This window comes from Talpa occidentalis, unplaced genomic scaffold (genome assembly GCF_014898055.3).
Source record: "Talpa occidentalis isolate TD23 unplaced genomic scaffold, MPIMG_talOcc4v2.1 talOcc4.3, whole genome shotgun sequence".
Taxonomy (NCBI): domain Eukaryota; kingdom Metazoa; phylum Chordata; class Mammalia; order Eulipotyphla; family Talpidae; genus Talpa; species Talpa occidentalis.
In genome coordinates, this window is record NW_023603184.1 from 122,256 (window position 1) to 142,719 (window position 20,464).

At 39.3% G+C, this 20,464-nt stretch overlaps 2 protein-coding genes across 3 annotated transcripts; both read left to right on the forward strand.

Moving 5' to 3' along the window:
• Window positions 1-4,647: 4,647 nt before the first annotated feature.
• Window positions 4,648-11,973, forward strand: LOC119254322 (olfactory receptor 5A1-like). Of its 2 annotated transcripts, none has more exons than XM_054699192.1 (2): window positions 4,648-4,892; window positions 9,059-11,973. In XM_054699192.1, exons 1-2 carry the CDS (start codon window positions 4,719-4,721, stop codon window positions 10,022-10,024), a joined length of 1,140 nt encoding a protein of 379 aa, XP_054555167.1. In that variant the 5' UTR covers window positions 4,648-4,718; the 3' UTR covers window positions 10,025-11,973. The 2 variants fall into 2 exon arrangements, with proteins under 2 accessions (XP_054555167.1, XP_037377326.1); XM_037521429.2 differs by having other exon boundaries at window positions 9,062-11,973.
• A 7,148-nt stretch (window positions 11,974-19,121) lies between these two features.
• On the forward strand, window positions 19,122-20,066 carry LOC119254166 (olfactory receptor 5A1-like). Its single transcript, XM_037521288.1, has one exon. It carries the CDS (start codon window positions 19,122-19,124, stop codon window positions 20,064-20,066), a length of 945 nt encoding a protein of 314 aa, XP_037377185.1.
• The last annotated feature ends 398 nt before the right edge of the window (window positions 20,067-20,464 follow it).

Sequence of the window (20,464 nt, forward strand, 5' to 3'; positions counted from 1 at the left end):
AAATTCTTTTACTTATTTTATATATTTGTATTTCAATTGAGAAGTAAAGGAATATATTTATTAAATAGCGAAAATTAAAAATTGAAAAAATGAACACATTGTAAATTTAATCTGGAGATTGAGGAGTGAGAAAGAGAAAAAAGGATAGGAGGATGAGTATGAAGAAGATGAAGTAGGAGAATGAGAAAGAGTAGGAGAAAAAGGAGACGTCTTTTTATTCCCAGCACACTTGTTTCCTGTACTTTATTCTTGAGTCACCTTGTAAAGTGAATTGTGAAAAAGAGACAGGAGCATGGAAGAGTTCATTTAAGAGTAAAGTTGGGGGAAACACTCTGATGCTAGAAAGAAGCCAGAAGCAGCATCTTCTGGGCACAGGTGCACCTGGCTCAAGTTCCATGAAATCTTCCTGGAGACTGAGACTAAGAAATAATGGCCGCCATGTTGAGTCTACAGAGGCAGCTCCTGAGTTCCTCAAGCTCTGAGCCTCCTGTGTTTCCAGGGCCTTAAGTTTGACCAAGGCATTCAGAAGCCCTGGGGGTGCCACAGAAACAAAAACTCCAAGCAGTGAATTTATAGAAATTTGACTAAATGTTTGTTTTATTTTTCAGACAATAGTTCATGTACTAAGGGTCATACTTTTTACAATGGTATGTGGAACATTTAGACTTCATGTCAACCCATATAACATATGATTTCTTTAGTTTACTCATGAAGTGAGAACTAATCTCCCTGTCTCAGGTAGACTTCTCAGCATGTTGAGATCCACTATGTTCTTTCCAGGCCCAACAATCCATCCATCAACATTTTTTTTTGGTTTTATCTATCTATCTATCTATCTATCTATCTATCTATCTATCTATCTATCTATCTATTTATTTATTTATTTTAAGATTTATTTATTCATTTATACAAGCATTGGGCACAGTCAGAAGCTCAGGAGGGTGAGAGAATTCATCAGAGCCAGAGCAGAGAGCAGAACAGTCAGACTGATGAAGTACACTGCTGAGGGGAGCAGTGGGCAGCAGGAGAGGTCTGTGTGCCATGTGGGACCCTCACCCAGTGTCCGGGGATCGAACCGGCGCTGCAGAGCTGCAGGCAGCTTCACAACCCAGCGCTCAACTGCTGCGCCACTGAGGAGGCCCCGTCATTTTTTATTTTATTGGCACTTTCTAGAATTTTTTCAAAAATATTATTTTGTTTTTATTATTATATTTAATATCAGTTTAATATTAGTTTGATAATAAATAATTTAAATAATGAATATTGAATAGAACAATTGTTTACAGTAAAAAGTTTAAAAAATAGTTATTTATATATATTTTACATCATTTTTCAATTTTGTACAATATATGTTTGTATACTTTCTCCTCTCAGGTATATTATCACCAGTTCACCCACGACCAGTTCAACCATGAACTATCACCATAGGGAGTCCCTTACCACCACAGCTTTGTACTTGGTCACTTTGAAGCATTGGCTGCTGGGATTATAGAGACTAAAGCAAAACCTGGTTAAAACATTCTGGTTTTTAATTATCCAATCTATCTTAGTAAACTCATTTCTAGCACACTTTGTTGATAGGTACCCTTAAACAAGCTACTTATACACATAAAGTGTTGTCAGAGAAGCAATGACGTATTTTTTCTGTTTTTCATGCAAAAATGTGTCATGACTTTTCCAACAACCCAATATTGTCCTCATCTCTACAATGAGAAGATGACTGGACCTTCCTCAAAAATGACAAAGCAACTAAGAATTAGGTATGAAGAAACCTAGCCCAGAGCCTGGTATATGGTAATACTTAGTCATGTTAACTTATGCAATTATTCAATTCTATTATTCCATTTCATATATGTTAGAGAAATCCTGGTAACTTGCTAAAAAGAGATAAATTTTGCAGCTTTAGCATGTCTACTGTAATTGGGACATAATAGTGAGTAAAAATCCCTTACTCCCACCTCTGCAGCTTCACTGCACAAGGAGGCAATCCTCAGGGAAGCAGAGGGAACTCACGTTCATAGACATGACTACACATGGAGATGTCACTGTGGTCTGAAATCTATTCCATTCATTAACTTGTTCAGTTCCCCCCAGTTCATTCCTCTGTATGCTTAGATTTTAAGGCTTCTTGTAATATTTCTTGGAGTGAGGGTTTAATAGTAGTGAATTTCTGGAGATTTTGTTTGTCTTAGATGGACCTTATTTTCTCCTTATAGAGGAAGGAGAGTTTTGCAGAATAAAGTATTCTTGGCTGGCATTTTTTGTCTTGGAGTTTTTTAATATGTTGTTCCATTCTCTTCTTGCCCATAGTGTTTCTTCACAGAAGTCTGATGTCAGCCTTTGGTCTTCCTTTATAGGTTATCTGATTCTTTCCCCTGTCAGCTTCATTCATTTTCTTTGTCTTATACTTTTGGATCTTCACTATTATGTGTTGTGCTGTAGATCTCTTTTCATTATGGTCGTCTGGTGTTCTTCTAGCTTACTGTATGTCTACGTTTATTTCCTACTCATGTTGGGACTTTCTCTTTGATTATTTCCTTGAATAGTTTCTTAGTCCCTCTGTCTTTCTCTTCACCTTCTATCATTCCTATGACTGTTATATTTTCTTTGCTCATGGTGTTGGATAGTTCTAGAATTGTTTCTTCATTCTTTTTCCTTTGTTCCTCTCTTTCCTCTCTTTTGGTTCTTTTTCCTTCATTTCATCAATTCTGTTTCATTGCTTTTCCCAGACCCAGAATTCCTTAGCTCTATGATTAATCTTTTAACATTCTGCATTTCTCTTATTCTAATTTAAAGATTCAGTTCTATCCTTCAGCTCATTGATTGTATTTCTCATATTGTGCTTTTCCTTTTCTGTAAGTTTTTATTATGGCGATTCTGAATTTTTCAACTGTCACACAGAGAAATTCTTCCATGTTGTTGATTTCTGGGGCTGAGTACCTTTTTGTGGTGTGTTGTTGCCCAAAGGGTGTGCTTGACTGCTTGTATTTTTCTTTCTCTCCGGTGTTTTGCTTTTGGTTCTGTTCTATGTGCAGGGCCACCATTCCACTGGGCATGACATTGGGGTGTTCCACTGGGATGTAGGGACTGAGGGCTGGGCTGTGTCTGGCTCAATCATGCTAGGCAAGGACTGTGATGCAGTGAATGGGCTGCTGGGCACTCTCCCCCTCTCCTCCAGGGACACTGCTGTCTGTGTGGCTGCTGGGCACTCCCTCTCCCTGTGTACCAACACTCGCATTGCTGGATTGGGTCAGTGCTGCCACTCTTGGTTTTGCGTGGACTCTGATGTTGTGCGTGTGTTGATGGGCACTCTCACCAGTGGTTGCTACTCTTTGTGTGGCTGCTTGGCTCTCCCTCTGCCTACACCAATATACACACTGGGCAGGGCAGGGTCTTTATATTTATCTTAAAAAATATCCAGTTACCTTGAAAGCTTGTCATGGGAGGGGGGCAATGAGACGTGTTGGGAAAGGGAGAAGGAGAGAGAAAAGAACAGAATGGGAAGGGAACATAAAGGTCTTTGTTGTGGACTATGGGTCTCTGGAGGTGAGTGAGCTGTGGCAGCAACACCTGAAGAGGGGGATTCAATGCTCCCTTAATTTAACAATAATGTCAACCAATATTAACACAATGAAAGATGTTATAAAATAGAATGATTTTATTCTTATATAAAGAATATGTTCATTAAAGGTCAAGTTATAGTTCTTTTTTGGGGGGGGCTGTACAAACTAACATTTTAGCAGGTTTTATATCAAATAATGCAATTATTGCACCATCCATGACTTTCTCCCCAGGAGTAAGATTGGCTGAAGTAGAATATGCAAAACATGTGGAAAACTAATCACAGCAGGTAGATGAGCTCCATTTAGAAATAACCAAGAAATAATGTTTTGTCCAATAATCACAGTAGATGTTTTAATGAAGAATTAGTAATGCAGCACTATTTGGAGCAAACTGTGTCAGAATGCATGATGACTGCTTCTATTAATAGAAGGCATCCTGTGTAATACACACTCTCAATAGTACTATTCAGATATTACTAATTGGAGTATCTTCATGAAGTGTGACTCTAAGAAGTGACTGTGACTGCAGCCCTTTCATAGGTGATAAACAAAGACTTGAGAAACTGATTTGCTCAGGTCACAAAACCAGTAAAAGGACGAGTCATATCCAACCTCAATTGATGGACACCTTGCCCGTGATTGTTACCTTGAGAATTGGTGACCTGTCTTAAAGTAGTTTTATGGCATTCTTTCTTGCCTCACGTTATTATTCTCAGGGCTGTTATGATAATAAATTCTAGTAAGGGACATGATAAAATGTATATATTGGTATATTTAAATTGTGAATGCTTGTTCAGCAAGAAGCATCCACCTAGTAAATTTATTGTTACTAAGTTATTTATCAAGTGCTGTGTCATCTTGGGCAAAATCCGTAGTTCCTCTGGTTCAATGAACTACCTGGATATTAAATGTATGTATGGAACTATTCCAAGACCTTTCAATTTTTAATGACTCCAAATGTGTTTAAAAAAAAAAAACCACAAACCTATAACCATGACACTATGCCAGGGCTACAGGGAAGAAAGGACCAGGATGGAACTGGGGCAGATTAGTTGTAAACAAAGCGCCATGGCAACATGACCCCAGAGAGCAGGTGCCTGGAGGCTCCCTCCATCTAATTGTCTTTCCCCCTCACGCTGCTGCCCTCGATAATAAATGTTAGAGGACTCCCAACTTGTGGACATCTCTCTTGCTGTCAGTGAACTTCTGTTTCATGGCGCACAGCTCCCATCCTGGAGTCAACCAGATCGATCCCGGAACATTTTTCAAGGAAGAAAGACACCGTTTCAGTTTGGCAGGAAGTGTGTATTCCTGAGGGATCTTGTCAAGGTGAGAAGCAAGATTTAGAAATAAGAGAGGATTTTGTGCTGTCTCCACGGCTGTGTAAGCCTCCTAGCAGGAGCTGTGGGGAGCAATGAGTGTGACACTTGGTCACTGTTAATCTTCAGCACTGTCCTCTCCCTCCCTTCCATCCCCTCCACAGTGGTGTCTTCTCATGGAACTGTTCCTCATTATTGAAATTGCCTGAACTCAGAGACAAGATTAATGACAATTATTACACTCGGAGAGGGCTGATGTTGAGATGTAGTTCTGCAATTCTAAAGGACTTGATATTGAGCTCTGCCACATTCTGGTTTCTATATATGACTGGGAATAATATGTCATCTAGAATCTAATGAGATGGTTTCTGTAAATATGGAAATACTGAAAACTTTAATAATCGAGTGCGGAACCAAGAACAGTGATGTACTGAATTTCTGTGAAATCCCTATGTTCCAAGCTGCATTGCCAATATTTTCCAGACTTATCCATCCCAAGGATCTTTCTCATTTGTTATCCCATTAAGGAATCTGTTTTAAAATAATGATATTGACTTAATTTCCCTTTAAATACATGGCTTCAGCTCTGTGTAGCAAGAACCAAACTTGTCCCTACATAAAAGATATTCCAAAGCTCATGTGCATTGCCATTGGGTTTTGAATTCTTAAACTCTAACTCTATTCTTATCTTTGGAGGTCCTTAGGATCTGAAGACAATAGCAAGGGTGAACACTGATTCTTGAGGGGCCCCACTGTAAATATTGGCAGTATTGGGTTTACCATCTTATCTAATTTTCTCGTATCACATCGGTATTTCGGTATTTTTCATTCCACACATCTTGACTTTTTATAAATTGATTTTTTGTCTGTGCAAACAAATAAACTCACTGCATCCTAAGAATGTAAAAATGGGTAGGGTTTGATGGCTAGGTCCTCACAGTGAAATCACCAGTGAATATTTATATAGTCTACATTCCTTCTCTACAATTTCTTGGGAAATGAAACACATTCAAAAATTCATCATAGGAGTGAGTGTATTCAGATTTTTCATTTAGCTTTCCAAATTTTAACAAGGTAAAATTTCTCATGATAAGTGAAACAATTCACAACCCATACTCTTATTTGGTAGTGATGGGTCATGCAGAATACTTTAAGTATGACTGCACTTGCTAGCAGTAAATATAGGTAATCAGCAAAAAATATTAGTGTCATTGATTGATCAAAAATTTGACATTATATGGTGCACATTTCCCTTACAAATAATCCAGTACAAGTAAATAACAAGTAAATAAGTTGTTACATTTACATTTAGTTTAAAAGGGTCTTAAGGATACAGCAGTCTGTTTCATGGGATGTTAATCCTTACAGTGTTTGTGGGAGTCTGGCACAAGTGAGAAGCAGCCACAATAAATGCAGGTGGAGAACCTGACTGAGGCAAACTGAATAGATGATAATTTATGTGGCTTTTATCTTTATGGTTTGACTTGCTTCTATGTGAGGTCTGATTCTGCATCTGCCAAGAGAAAATGATGTCTCATGATCTGCCCAGATGATAATGTATGACAATTTCTCCCAAATTGCCAGTAAAGTCTAGCATCTCTGTAATCACTAGCTCTGGGTACCATTGTCGTTCATAGTCATCTGGGGGCAATCAGTGATGGTAATAGGCATAGCCAACACCTATTTAAGAGTTATTGTGTACTGGAATGTGTGCATAAATTTTCTTACATATGTATAGCTTGGGGGTCTTTCTGTATGAGTAAATCATACATATTTAGTGAGTTTAAGCCAATGGGAACAGTTAAAGGTGTGAGAAGGTATCCAAACTAAAATTTCCCCAACTTTATTGAGATATAGCTTACCATTAGCATTGTTAGATGTAAGGCATATAACACAGTATTTTGAAACATGTGTGTATTGTAAAATGACTACCATATGAAGTTATAACATCTATTACCTCATGTATTTACAAAATTCTCACCTTTTTATGAGGATCTAAGGTCTTTTCTCTTAGCAACTTTCAACTTTTTAGTATTGGTAAGTGTGGCTCGTTTGTTTTTGGTGACATCCCCACATGTTATTTGTGTTATAACTAGAACAGTGTACCTTTTGACCACTGTCACCTGTTTCTCCCATACCCACTTTCTGCCTCTGGAGCCTGCAACATTCTCTCTGTTTTTATAACTTCAGTTATTTTTCAGATTCCACATAAATTTGATCACATGGTATTTGCCTTTCTCTATTTGAGTTCCCTCACTTAGCATAATGCCCTCAAGGGCTATTAATGTCACAAAGGCAGGATTTTTGTTTTGCCATATTGAACTGATACTCCACTAAATATAGACACATATATAATAGATATTTACATGCATTCACCTGTCCATTTTTTAAAAAAAAATTATTAAATAAATTAGGATTTATTTATTTATTTATTTATTTATTTATTTATACAAGCACTGGGTACAGCCAGAGGGCGCGAGGGTGAGAATTCACCAGAGCCAGAGTGGGGAGCAAAGCAGGCAGAAGGACCGAAGTACACTGCTGAGGGTAGCAGCGGGTGGCAGGAGAGGTCTGCGCACCATTTGGGACCCTCCTCCGGTGGCCGGGGAGCAGCCGGGGATCGAACCGGCACTGGAGATGCTGCGGGCAGCTTCACAGCCCAGCGCTCAACCGCTGCGCCATCCGGGAGGCCCCCGCCTGTCCATTTTTTAATACATAATTACGTATCCATAGTATGGTTTGTTTGGTTTGACTCTCTCAGATTCAGGATCTTCTGGGCCAGTTTATCCCCAATTCTTGCCAAAATGTTCCTCTTGATGTAGAACTTCCTTCTTTTTTTGGGCTATAGTTGATTTTGGAAGTCATTTGCCTTAATTTCTTCCATCCATCACTTTGCTAAATATCTTTCCTGTTAAGTCTATTATCTTGACTGTCAAAAGTCACAGTCATTATATTTTTTCATATAGATGATATTTCTATCATTTGATGAACTTTGATTTTCAGATTTAGGATTGCTAATGTGATCTCCATGAAATAAATTAACACTTTTTTTTTTAAATTTTTTAAAATTTATTTTCTTTTTTTTTTAAGAGTTATTTATTTGTTTGTTTATTTATACAAGCACTGAGTACAGTCAGAAGCGCGGGAGGGTGAGAGAATTCACCAGAGCCAGAGCGGGGAGCAGAGCAGGCAGAAGGACCGAAGTACACTGCTGAGGGGAGCAGCGGGCGGCAGGAGAGGTCTGCGCGCCTTAACACTTTTAAAAGAACTTTATTCCAAAAGACAAAGAGTTCAAAAACTAAAACCAATGTCTCAAAAATTCAGAATTCTAGATTTGAAGTGTCCTTGGGGAGAAGGTAGATTTATTCAGACCCAGCAAGGGGTCTGAATTTTCAGCACATTTTCAAAAGTCAGTGACTCAATGAAGAGCAAAAATCCTTTCCAGGCAATTAAAGTTTTAAGTATCTCTGAATTGAGAAAGAAAAATCTGCAGGCTCAAGGAGAGGAGCAAAAGACACCATCAACTCTGTATTAATAACATCCTGGGAGGTGTCCTAGAATTATGAATTTGGTTTAGTCACATCCATTTCCAGTCACTAGTTGGCTTGTGGCCCCACCATGACTGTTATGTTATATTATTTCTGTATCTTTCAAGACCTTGTGTATACAGAGGGTATATAAAAAAATGTCTGCCCTTCCTTGTTATAGATTAACTGAATGTTAATTCTGACAGAGATTTTACTGAGCACCTACTGAACACCCTCATTTTACACTGCGGCTTCGCATGATGCAGGGTCTTCTCCAAGCACTGGGTCACATGGGGCTGCCTAGTTAAAGTGACCTTCTTCACCTGTGCAGATGGGACAGCATCACCCTAATGGGTTTACTTCCCATTGCCATGTAATTGTAAATTTGAAAGGGATGAAGGAAATCAAGATATTTAAGTGGATAAAGCATTGATGATGCCTCACCACTGTCCTTGTCCATAGGGAGAGTGAGAGTATTTATGCAGGGAAATTTTTCATTTAAGATTGAGGTTATGCAAAGAGGCACGATTCACTCAATATAAATGAATCATGTTTGTATATTTAGTCAGCTGCATGAAAGAGAACAATGAAGAGAGTTTTTTTGTTTATTTTTGGCCAATGAACCATTTCATCTTTTATCTTTTCTCAGCAGATGGTTCCAAGCAGGTCCATGGGAGGGGACAGAAACCTCACGTCTGTGACCATGTTTGTGCTCCTGGGAATCTCAGAAGATAAAGAGATGCAGCTTAGTCTCTTTCCAGTCTTCCTGCTGATCTACCTTGTGACATTATTCTGGAACCTGGGTCTCATCACCCTAATCAGGATGGACTCCCACCTGCACACACCAATGTACTTTTTCCTCAGTGCCCTGTCATTTATAGACATCTGCTACACTTCTTCCATCAGCCCAAGGATGCTTGCAGACCTCTTCAAAGATGAAAAAATGATTTCTTTCGTTGCTTGTGCCACCCAGTGTTTTGTAGCTTCCTGGATGGGTCAGACTGAGTGTTGCCTCTTGGCTGCCATGGCCTATGACAGATACGTGGCCATTGGCAAACCTCTCCAGTACTCGACCATCATGGCACCTGGGCTTTGTTGGAAACTGGTCGCTGGTGTCCTTGGGTGTGGTTTTATTTCAACCTTAATTGAAGTAGTCACTTGCTTTGAGATGTACTACTGTGGACCAAATGTCATCCAAAATTTCTTCTGTAACTTAACTGAAATTTCAAGCCTTTCTTGTTCTAATCCCTTCATCAGTCAAATGAGTCTTTTTCTGATAATGACTTTTGTTGTTTTAGGTTCTCTGGTTATAATTTTGTTATCTTATGCTTTCATTGTGGCTTCCATCTTGAAAATATCCTCTGTCAAAGGTAGCACCAAGGCCTTCAACACCTGTGCCTCCCACCTGGTGGTTGTGACTCTCTTCTTTGGCACAGCCTTGGCCGTGTACTTGCATCCTAGTTCTGGCCACTCAACGAAACAGAACAGGTTTCTGTCCGTGTTCTATGTTATCATTATTCCCATGTTAAATCCTTTCATATATAGTCTTAGGAACAAGGAGATCAAAGATGCACTCAAGAGAGTGCTTAAGAGGACAACACATTTATCTCATTAAGAGTAATATTTGTATGTTACATGAACAGAAAAAGAAAAAAATAGGAAAACAAAACAAAAATAATATGGCCATTTATTTTCACTCCTAGCAAAAGACAGAGTTAAGAATCTGTTAAGTGTCATTTTGTGGGTCATAAGACTGTCCAGCCTAGGTATGGAGTCTGGCTTCTGTTTCCTTGTGCTCTTATGCCTAGTGGTCGCTATGCAGGGATCTTTCTCAGCAGCAGCTCCAACATGACAGGCAGCTTGAAAGCCCGTTTCCATGATTAGAACCATGTAGATAAACCCTGTGTTGAGAACAGAAGGTGTGATAGAAATTGTATGTAGAGAAATTAGAAGAACCTAGGAAGACACACAAACTATTCTTTCTCCCTTGAATTTTTTTTAACTTATTTGCATATGTTTTTCAATTAAGAAGTGAAAGATTTTTAAGTTCCATACTGACATTCAAAAATTGGGAAAATGAACACATTATAAACTGAATCCTGGAAAGTGAGGGAGGATGCAAGAGACATAGAGGGAGAAGGAGAAGAAGAAAACAGTAGGAAGCAGCAAGAGGAAAGAGAAAGCAGGAATAGAAGGAGGAGCATTGGAAGGAAGAGGAGAAGCAGGAGGAGATGGTGAAAATGGGTCTTTTTTATTCCCCCCAACCTGTTTCCTCTACCTTATTCTCAAGTCACCTTTAAAATACAATTGTGAAAAAGAGATGGAGGAAAGGAAGAGAACATTTAAAAATAAACATCGGGGAAACACTCAGAGGCTGGAAAGAGGCCAGAGGCATCATTTTCTGGGCACAGGTGCACCCGGCCCATGTTCTGTGGATGCTTCCTAGAGACTCAGACTCAGAAATGGTGGGCGCCATGTTGTGTCTACAGATACAGAATGGAGTCCGAGTCCCCAAATATCCATGCATCCTGGGATTCCAGGGCCTTAGCTTTGACCAAGAAGCAGAAGATTCAGCTGACTTTGGGGGGGACACAGAAAATTGGAGTCCAACCAGAGATCTTATAGAAAATTGACTAAGAGATTATTTTATTTCTAGACAAGAGTTCATAGACTAAGAGTCAAACATATTGCAATAGTATGTGTACAACATTTAGATTTCGTGTACCTCCAAGTATAAATGTAATCTCTTTAGGTTATTCACAAAGTGAGAAATAATCTCCCTGTTTCAGGTAGAACACTGGGAATATTGAGTACACCATGCTCTTCACAGGTAGCAACCATCCAAGATGATCTTTGTAAATGATGTCTTTGAAGCATTGGCAGGTGGGATTGCAGAGACTAAAGAAGATGTGGTTAAAAGAATCTATTCTTTAATTATCAATCTGCAATTAGTAAACTCATCTCTAACACACGTTGTAGACAGGTGCCCTCATGTAAGCTACACACACACATATTTTCCTTATCTCTGCAATGAGAAGAAGAATTGCATCTTCCTCAAAAATGACACATTATTTAACTGAGAATAGGCATGTAAAACCTTAGCCCAGAGTCTGGTATATGGTCATAGTTAATGAATGTTAACTTATGCAATAAGTGATTAGTCATTTTGAATTATTCAGTTTCATGTATGTAAAGAGAAATCCTGGTAACTTGCTAACAAGAGACAGCATAAGCCTCTTTGGAATATCTACTCATAATAGTGAGTAAAAAGCCATTACTCCCACCTCTGCAGTTCATTGAACAAGGAAGCAGTCCTCAGGTGAATGGAAAGAACTCAAGTTCATACAAGTGACCACATGTGGAGATGTTACCTCGGTCTGAAATCTACTACACACATGGATCCTTGACTTTTCCTTCTGACCATTTTTTCTCCACCTTCCATTCTGTGGACTCTACTTCATTAAAGCTCCTGTCTTTCAATTTACTCTTGGTAGTGAATGTTAAGTTATCCTAATGTCAAAAGTCACTGGACCAAAACAACTAACAAATAAACCATAAATAAAAGAAAACTGTCTCATGCTTTGGATTTATGTGCAGTTCTCATTGATTTTATTAGTAGCTTAGTTTCAACAGTCACTTGTTTTCATCTCTATGATTGGGGCCAAACACCACACAGCATTTCATCTGTGATTTATCCTAGATTATGAACCTGTCTTGCCTCAATACCTCCGCAGCACAACGATTCTTTTACTTACATCTGTTTTTTGATGTGGTTGGATCTTTGTTTGCCATCTTTTTTCCTCTGGTTCCACTGAAGTTTCCATGCTGAAAACACCCTGCATCAGAAGTACTGCCAAGGCCTTCACTACCTGTGCCTCCTACCTGGTTGTTTTGATTCTCTTGGGTGGCACAGCCCTCTCTATGCATGGGCATCTTCGTGCCCTTACTCCAAGAAACAGACAAAGGTTCTGACTGTATTTTTTTAAAATAAATTTTACTTTTATATTCCCCATATAATTGCAATCCCCTTATTTTGACCCCAATCCCTCCCCTCCCCGCCCCCCCCCATGCCCCATAGAGTGTCTCTGGTTCATAGTTGTTTGTTGATTTTGATTTTCACTTTCTTATAGTTATTCATTTTCCTGGTCCCTTGTTTAAGTTTTCTAGATTCCTGCTATGAGTGAGACCATCGGTATTTTTCTTTTTCTTTCTGGCTTATTTCGCTGAGCTTAATTCCTTCCAGTGCCATCCGTGTTGCTGCAAATTGCATTGTTTATCGTTTTTTGAATGCTGAGCAATATTCCATGGTGTATATGTACCACATCTTCTGTTATTGGAGTCAGCTTGTGCAGTGAATTGTGCAAAGAGATCGCGTCAGGAATGGAACATAAAAGTAAAGGTTGGGGAAATACTCGGGCTGGAAAGAAGTCAAATGCATCATAGTGAGGCACAGGTGCCCCTTCATGCCCCAGTGCAGGCTCCTACAGCCTTTAAATTCAGATATGATGGCCACCATGTTTTGCCTGCAGAGGCAGGACCTGAATCCCAAATATCTCGCCTCCTGGGTTTACAGGACCTTACGTTTGATTGGAAAACAGAAGATTCATCTGAATTTGGGTGGCAGATTCTTAGAAACAAACCGAGAGAACCCATAGAAAATTGTATGAATATGATTGCTTTATAGGATTCATAGAGTGAGAAATAATAATCTCCCTGTTTCAGGGGGGAACCTGTGCATATTGAATCCACCATGTTCTTCCCAGGGAGCAGCAATACAAGATGATCTTTGTAATTGATGGCTCTGCAGCATTGGCAGGTGTAATTGCAGAGACTAATGCAACTTGCAGTTAATAGAATCTGTTCTTTAGTGATCAGACCTGTGATTAGTAAACTCATCTGTAACATACTTTGTATTTAAGTGCTCTTATGCAATCTACTGACACACGTTTTCCTCACCTCTACAATGAAAATAGTAATAATAATAATTGTTACTGCCTCAAAGAATCAAAACCATTAACTCCAACTGGTGGTTGTGCCTCTCTTTGCATGTGCATCCTACTTCTGCCACTCCACGAAACAGAATAGTTTTCATACATGTTCTGTGTTTTAACTATCCCCATGTTAGTCCTTCTTCTCTGTAATCTGAGGAACAAAAATGATAAACAGATCTCAAGTGACTGATAAAGGGATAACATTTAACTCAGCAACAATGGATTTTTGAACTTCTCTAAGGAGCATAGTTTAGAATATGTAAGTGACACTGTCAATCTCAAAATAGCTAATTAGAGAGAAGAAATGAATATCATGACTTTAATTGCTGACCCCATCATTTAGCTGCCAACACAAGTGATGTGATTGTGATGGTGTTGCAAATACTGAAGTCAGATAAAAAAGCCTGTTGTCATTATTAGAACCATGTGATAAAATTATGTTTTGAGAAGGGATGCTACATGTGTCAGATATAGAGAAAGGCAACAATGGAATAAACCATCAGACTGTTCATTTCCTGATTTTTTATATTTCTTTTTATTTAGCCAATAAGAATTTATTATAAATCAATAAAATTGTGGAACATTATTATGAGAATAACTATTTTAAAAGTAATACTTCATAATTTTAACACCAAGGGAGAGAGCAGAATGAGTGAATGTGGGTTGTGTATGTATACGTGTGTGTGTGTGTGTGTGAGAGAGAGAGAGAGAGAGAGAGAGAGAGAGAGAGAGAAATAGTGAAACAGGGTGAGGTTGAGAGAGATAGATGAGGAGGAGTAGGAGAAGGAGGAAATAAAGGAGGAGGAAGAAGAGCATTGGAAGAGGAATTGAGGAGAGGCAAAAAGACTGCTCCAGGCTTACTCTGAAATTACTGTTTCTGCCATGTCATTCCTTGAACCTTCTTTTGAAGTGAATTGAAAAAAAAAAATAGGTTATGGAAATTCTCTGAGGCTAGAAAGAACTTAAATTCGTCAAATTCTGACCTTATATGGGTTGGAACAAGTTCCATGGAAGCTTCCAGAAACTGAATAAGAGGGCAGAAATGATGGCAGCCGTCTTGTGCCTCTAGAATTGGAGCCAAAATCCCAGAAATGTGAGCCCCTCAGAAGTTTCAGGGTCTTCAGTTTAACCAGGATCAGAGTCATCAGACTAGGGAGTCCCATGAGACTCAGCATCCAATAGCAACCAAAAAATATTACAAAAATGTACAAAAAAGATTTTCTTTAGACAATGGTGAATGACATAAGTGTCCATAATACATTTGTATTTATGGAACATTTTACTGTCTAGAAATGCATAGATTTAGTTTTTAAATAAATATGTAAAGGTAATGGGTGACATACTCTCCCCATATCACATGTAGAATATTGGGGTATATAGAGTTCTGCCAAGCTTTTCCCAATGTAGCTACAATTCATTATGTATCTCATGAAATGTGATTTGTGGAACAAAAATAATTCCTACTGCCTGAAAATGTCCTTCATTGTTTGGCTGGGGCATGCCATTCTGACCTTTAGTGGACATTTTTAAATTATCCTAAGAAAATGTTCAGTTGCCTTGAAAGATGACTGTGGAATGGGGCAAATTTCTGGTTGGAAAAATGGAGCAAGAGAGGGAAGAGAACATAATAGGAGGGAGCAAGGGCCTATGGTATGGATTATGGGGTCTCTGGTGGTGGGTGAGCTGTGGCAGCAAAATCAGCAGCGGGGCCCAACACTCCTGTAATTCAAACAGTGATGTAAACCAATATTGACTCAATAAAAGCTATTTAAATCAAACTATTTTATTCTTATAAAAATGATGTGTTCTTAAAATATATAGAAGAACACATAGGTAAAACACTACAAGTCATACATCTCAGTAACATCTTTATATACACTCCCCCAAAGCAAAGAAAGTGAGAGTTAAGATAAACAGCTAGGATTATATCAAACTAAAAATCTTCTATGCAGCAAAGGAGACATTTACCAAAACAAAGAGACATTCTACTGATAGGGAAAAATTTTTTTGCAGTCCATGCAACCGATAAGGGATTTATCATAAAGCTATACAAAGAACTCACACAACTAAAAAAAAAAAGTAAAGTAAACAATCCAGTCAAAAATTGGGCAGAAGAACTTAAATGACCCTTCTTCAAAAAGAAAATGCAAATGGCCAACAGACTTATGAAAAAATTGTTCAACATCCTTCATAATCAGGGAACTATAAATCAAAACCACAATGAGAAACCACCTTACACCTGCAAGAATGGCACACATTAAAAAACTAGCAACAACGAATGTTGGCAAGGATGTGGTGAAAAAGGAACTCTCCTGCACTGCTGGTGGGAGTGCAAACTGGTCCAACCACTATGGAAAGCTGTGTGGAGTTTCCTCAGACTACTAATAATGGAACTACCATATGACTGAGCAATTCCACTCCTAAGGATCTACCCAAAGGACACAAAACATTAATTGAAAAGGATACCTGCATCCCTGTGTTTATTGCAGCATTATTTACAATAGGTAAGATATGGAAACAACCCAAATGTTAGAAAATAGATGACTGGATTAAGAAGATATGGTATCTATACAAAGTGGAATACTATTCAGCAATCAAAAAAGATAAACTCACGCCACTCACAGCAACATGGATGGAGTTGGAAGGGATTATGCTCAGTGAAATAAATGAGAAGGAAAAAGAAAAATATTGGATGGTTTCACTTATAGGAGGAATGTAGGGGAAACAAATAAGGGATCAGGGGAAAAATAATAATAAAAAAACACAACAAAACAAAAAAAAAACCAGTCCACTATAAATCAGAGATATTCTGGAGGGGAGGGGGAGAGAGAGGGATCAAAACGTGGGAATGAAGAGAACAAGGGACTGTGGTGATGGTGCTTGGGTGAATTGGTGGTGGGAATTCTCTGAGGACTACACATGAGAAAAGAAAGCAAACATTGTAAAAAAAATGAACAGTGATATAATATATCTATCTATATAAATCGAAAAATCTCATTGCTAAAAAAATAATGTGTTTAGTGAATATTTATATTATAGTGCTTATTAGGGGGAATATATAAACTAGAGTTTTGCAGGTGCAAAATCAAATAATGAATCCATTGCCCCATTCATGACTTTCTCCCCGGCAGTGTGATTGAAGCAGAACAAGGTTATAATGGGACCTTGTCTAAAACTAGCTTGTATCTCTAATGACAACAGGTAGATGAGCTCAATTTCAAAAAGAATCAAGAAAGGTTGGTGGCATTTAGATGTTTAAACGAAGACTGAGTAATATGCATGTTTTGGAATGATCAATATCAGAACACGTGAATGACAGCATCTATTAACAGAAGGCATCCCCTGTCATACACACTCTGATAAGTACTTTACAGACATATCTAACAGGATTCGCTCCACCAAGGGCTACTCTATATAGTGACTCTGACTACCTGCCCAAGTGCAGGTGAGCGCCTGAGACTTGGAGGGGCTCCTGTGCTCAGGTCACACAACCAGTAAGTGAAGAGCCGGATCCAGCCTGACTGACTGACACCATTTCCCGTGGTTGTTACCATGGGCATCCTGCCCTGTCTTATATAGTTTTATTGCATTCCATCCTGCCTCAGTTGCCTTTCATGAATAGGGAATAGTATTGTATGCTTCAGGGGTTGCTATGACGATTAGTTCAGGTCAGGGAAATGATACAATGTATGTATCACTATATATAAAATGTGTGTGCTTGGTAGGCAGAGTGTCCACATGTCTCATTTATTGTTATTTAGCAGGTGGCCGTGTCAACCTGGGCAAATTCTTAGCTCCTCTGTTCAACTTATCTGGAAATTAAATGTATGACATGGGACCATTCCTAAGACTTTTTCAGCTCTAATGCTTTTAAGTTTGTTAAAACAAAATCTATAACTATGAGACTTAGCCAGGGCTATGGGAAAAGAGCCCATAGGGGACATGGATGATGGGGCAGATCAGCTGTGACCAAAGCTCTATGGAACATGACCCCAGGGGGCAGGTGCCTGGAGGCTCTCTCCACCTAATTGTCTTTCCTCCTCGCTGTGTTGCCCTCCATTATAAATATTAGAGGACTCCCCACTTGGGGGCATCTCTCTTGCTGTCAGTGAACAACTTATTTCATGGCTCTCAGCTCTCATCCTGTAGTAAACCGGGTCCATCCTGGAATGTTTTTCAGGAAAGAAAGACACTATTGCAATTTGGCAAGAAGCATGTATTCCTGAGGGATCTTGGTCCAGGTGAGAAGCAAGATTTAGAATTAAGAGGACTGTGTGCTGTCTCCACAGCCATGTAAGCTCCTAGCAGGAGTTGTGGGGAGCAAAGAGTGTGATACTTGGTCACTTGTGTTCTTCAGCGCTGCCCTCTCCCTCTCTTCCCTCCCCGCCACAATGGTGTCTTCCTGACCCACCCTATAGAAATTCCTTATCGAAATTCCCTGACCTCGGAGACCTGATTAATGTCAGGTATTACTCTGGGGTGAGGGCCGATGTTTGGAGCAAGTTCTACAATTTCTCCAGTACTTGATATTTAACTCTGCCACATTATGGTTTTCCATCTAGGAACTAAGAGAATATGTCATCCGGAATCTACTGAGACTTTCAAAAGACCATGTGGAGACAAGGACAGCTGTATCCCATCAGGCAGACACTCACTGTGGGCGGCAAGAGTCATGGTATTTGGCTCAGAGATGCAAGTCTTCATTTTCCTCTACTGACTCCAGTGAAGGAGAAAAGACTTCCAGATCCTGCCTCCCTTTCCTAGTTTCTATATCCATTGTTTACACAACCTAACATTTATAAGCTCAAGTGACTGTCTTTTGTAGGATGAGTCTTACCCCTGGAAGTGACAGTGGACTCCCTGGTCACTGAGACTCCAGCAAGACATGCACAGGGGCTGATGGTGGCTTTGTCGGGAGGAGGGTCAGAATTTTCAACCAATTTTCAAAGGTATCACCAACTCCAAGAAGAGCCAGAATCACTTTTCCAGATATTTAAGTTATAAATATCTGTATTAAATAAGACAAATATGTAGGTTCAAGGAAGGGAATATGAAGCTCTTTCAAATCGTAGTATCTATCATCTTGGGCGGCTTCCTAGAGTTAAAAAGTTGGTCCAGTCACATCCATTTCTAAGCACTACTTGCATGTCACTCTTTCCAAGTTCCTATTATATCATTCTTGTGTCCTCTAGACTTTGTGAAAGAAAGAGCATTTATAAAATGATAAATCCTTCCTTATTAAAGATTAACTAAAGGCGATTTTAAATATGCACCTACTGGACCTCCTCATTTTACACTGAGGCTTCACATGATGCAAGGTCTTCTCTAAACACTGGGTCACACGGGACTGCCTAGTTAAAGTGAGCATCTTCACCTGTGCAGGTAGGACAGTGTCACCCTAATTTGGTGTAATCCCAAATGCCATGTAATTATAAATTTGAGTGGCTCAAATGAAATTAATATTTTTTGGTGGATAGAGTACTGAGGATGCCTCACTACTGTGTCTTAATCTATAAGGAGGGTAACGATATTTATCCAAGTTAACTTTTCATTAAGGTTGGTGATTATACAAAGATGCAAGATTCACTGAGCACCAATGAATCATGTTTGTATATTTAGTCAGCTGCATGAAGGAGAACAATGAAAAGAAATTTTTCTGTTCTTTGAGAATGAAACCATTTCATCTTTCATCTTTTCTCAGCTGATGGTGCAAGCGGGTCCATGGAAGGGGACAGAAACCTCACGTCTGTGACCATGTTTGTGCTCTTGGGTATCTCAGAAGATAAAGAGCTGCAGATTAGTCTCTTTCCAGTCTTCCTGGTCATCTACCTTGTGACATTATTCTGCAACCTGGGTCTCATCACTCTAATCAGGATGGACTCCCACCTGCACACACCAATGTACTTTTTCCTCAGTGCCCTGTCTTTGATAGACATCTGCTATACCTCTTCCATCATCCCAAGGATGCTTGCAGACCTCTTCAAAGATAAAAAAATGATTTCCTTCATTGCCTGCGCCACCCAGTGGCTTGTGTCCTCCTGGATGGGTCAGACTGAGTGTTGCCTTCTGGCTGTCATGGCCTATGACAGATACGTGGCCATTGGAAACCCTCTCCAGTACTCGACCATCATGGCGCCTGGGCTCTGTTGGAGGATGGTTGCTGGGGCCCTTGGGTGTGGTTTCGTTTCTAGCTTAATTGAAACAATCACTGGCTTTGAGTTGTACTACTGTGGGCCAAATGTCATCCAACACTTTTTTTGTAACATAACTGAAATTATGAACCTGTCTTGTTCTAATCCCTTTGTTGGTCAAATGAGTCTTTTTGTAATAGTTTGTATTGTTATTGGCGGTTCTCTGGTTTTTATTTTGTTATCCTATGGTTTCATTGCAGCTTCCATCCTTAAAATATCCTCCATGAAGGGTAGTGTCAAGGCCTTCAACACCTGTGCCTCCCACTTGGCAGTTGTGACTCTCTTCTATGGCACAGGCCTCGCTGTGTACATGCATCCTAGTTCTGGAAACTCCACGAAACAGAACAAGTTTCTGTCCGTGTTCTATATTATCATTATCCCCATGTTAAATCCTTTCATCTATACCCTTAGGAACAAGGAGTTCAAAGCGGCCCTCAAGAGGGTGATGAAGAGGGCAGTACATTTACCTCACTAAGAATAATATTTGGTAATGTAAGCTTAATAATGAAAGCAAAAAATAGGAAAACAAAACAAAATAATATGGGGCCTGGTATTTCTACTCCTCATTGCAGACAGTAGTAAGAACACAGGAGTGTCCTATAGTAGGTCACAAGACTATCTAGGCAGAAAATGTCAGACTCTTACACTTGATTCCTGGTGCCGTTGTCCTTAGTGCTATCCACACAGGGATCTCTCTGAGCACCAGCTGCAACGTGGCAGGATGCTTGAAAGCCCATTTCCCGGACTTTTTCATGTAGATAAACTCTGTGTTCGGAAACAGTTGTTGAGATGTTGTGATAGATATTTTTCTAAAGGAGAAAACCCTAAGCTATTACCCAAACTGTACTTTCTTCTCTTAAATTATTTTACTTA

Excerpts from the sequence above, each read along its gene's own strand:
- LOC119254322 (XM_054699192.1), top strand. The coding sequence starts at position 4,719 with ATGTTAGAGGACTCCCAACTTGTGGACATCTCTCTTGCTGTCAGTGAA. Across the intron at positions 4,893-9,058 it reads TCCTGAGGGATCTTGTCAAG|CAGATGGTTCCAAGCAGGTC; the intron begins GTGAGAAGCAAG and ends ATCTTTTCTCAG.
- LOC119254166 (XM_037521288.1), top strand. The coding sequence starts at position 19,122 with ATGGAAGGGGACAGAAACCTCACGTCTGTGACCATGTTTGTGCTCTTG.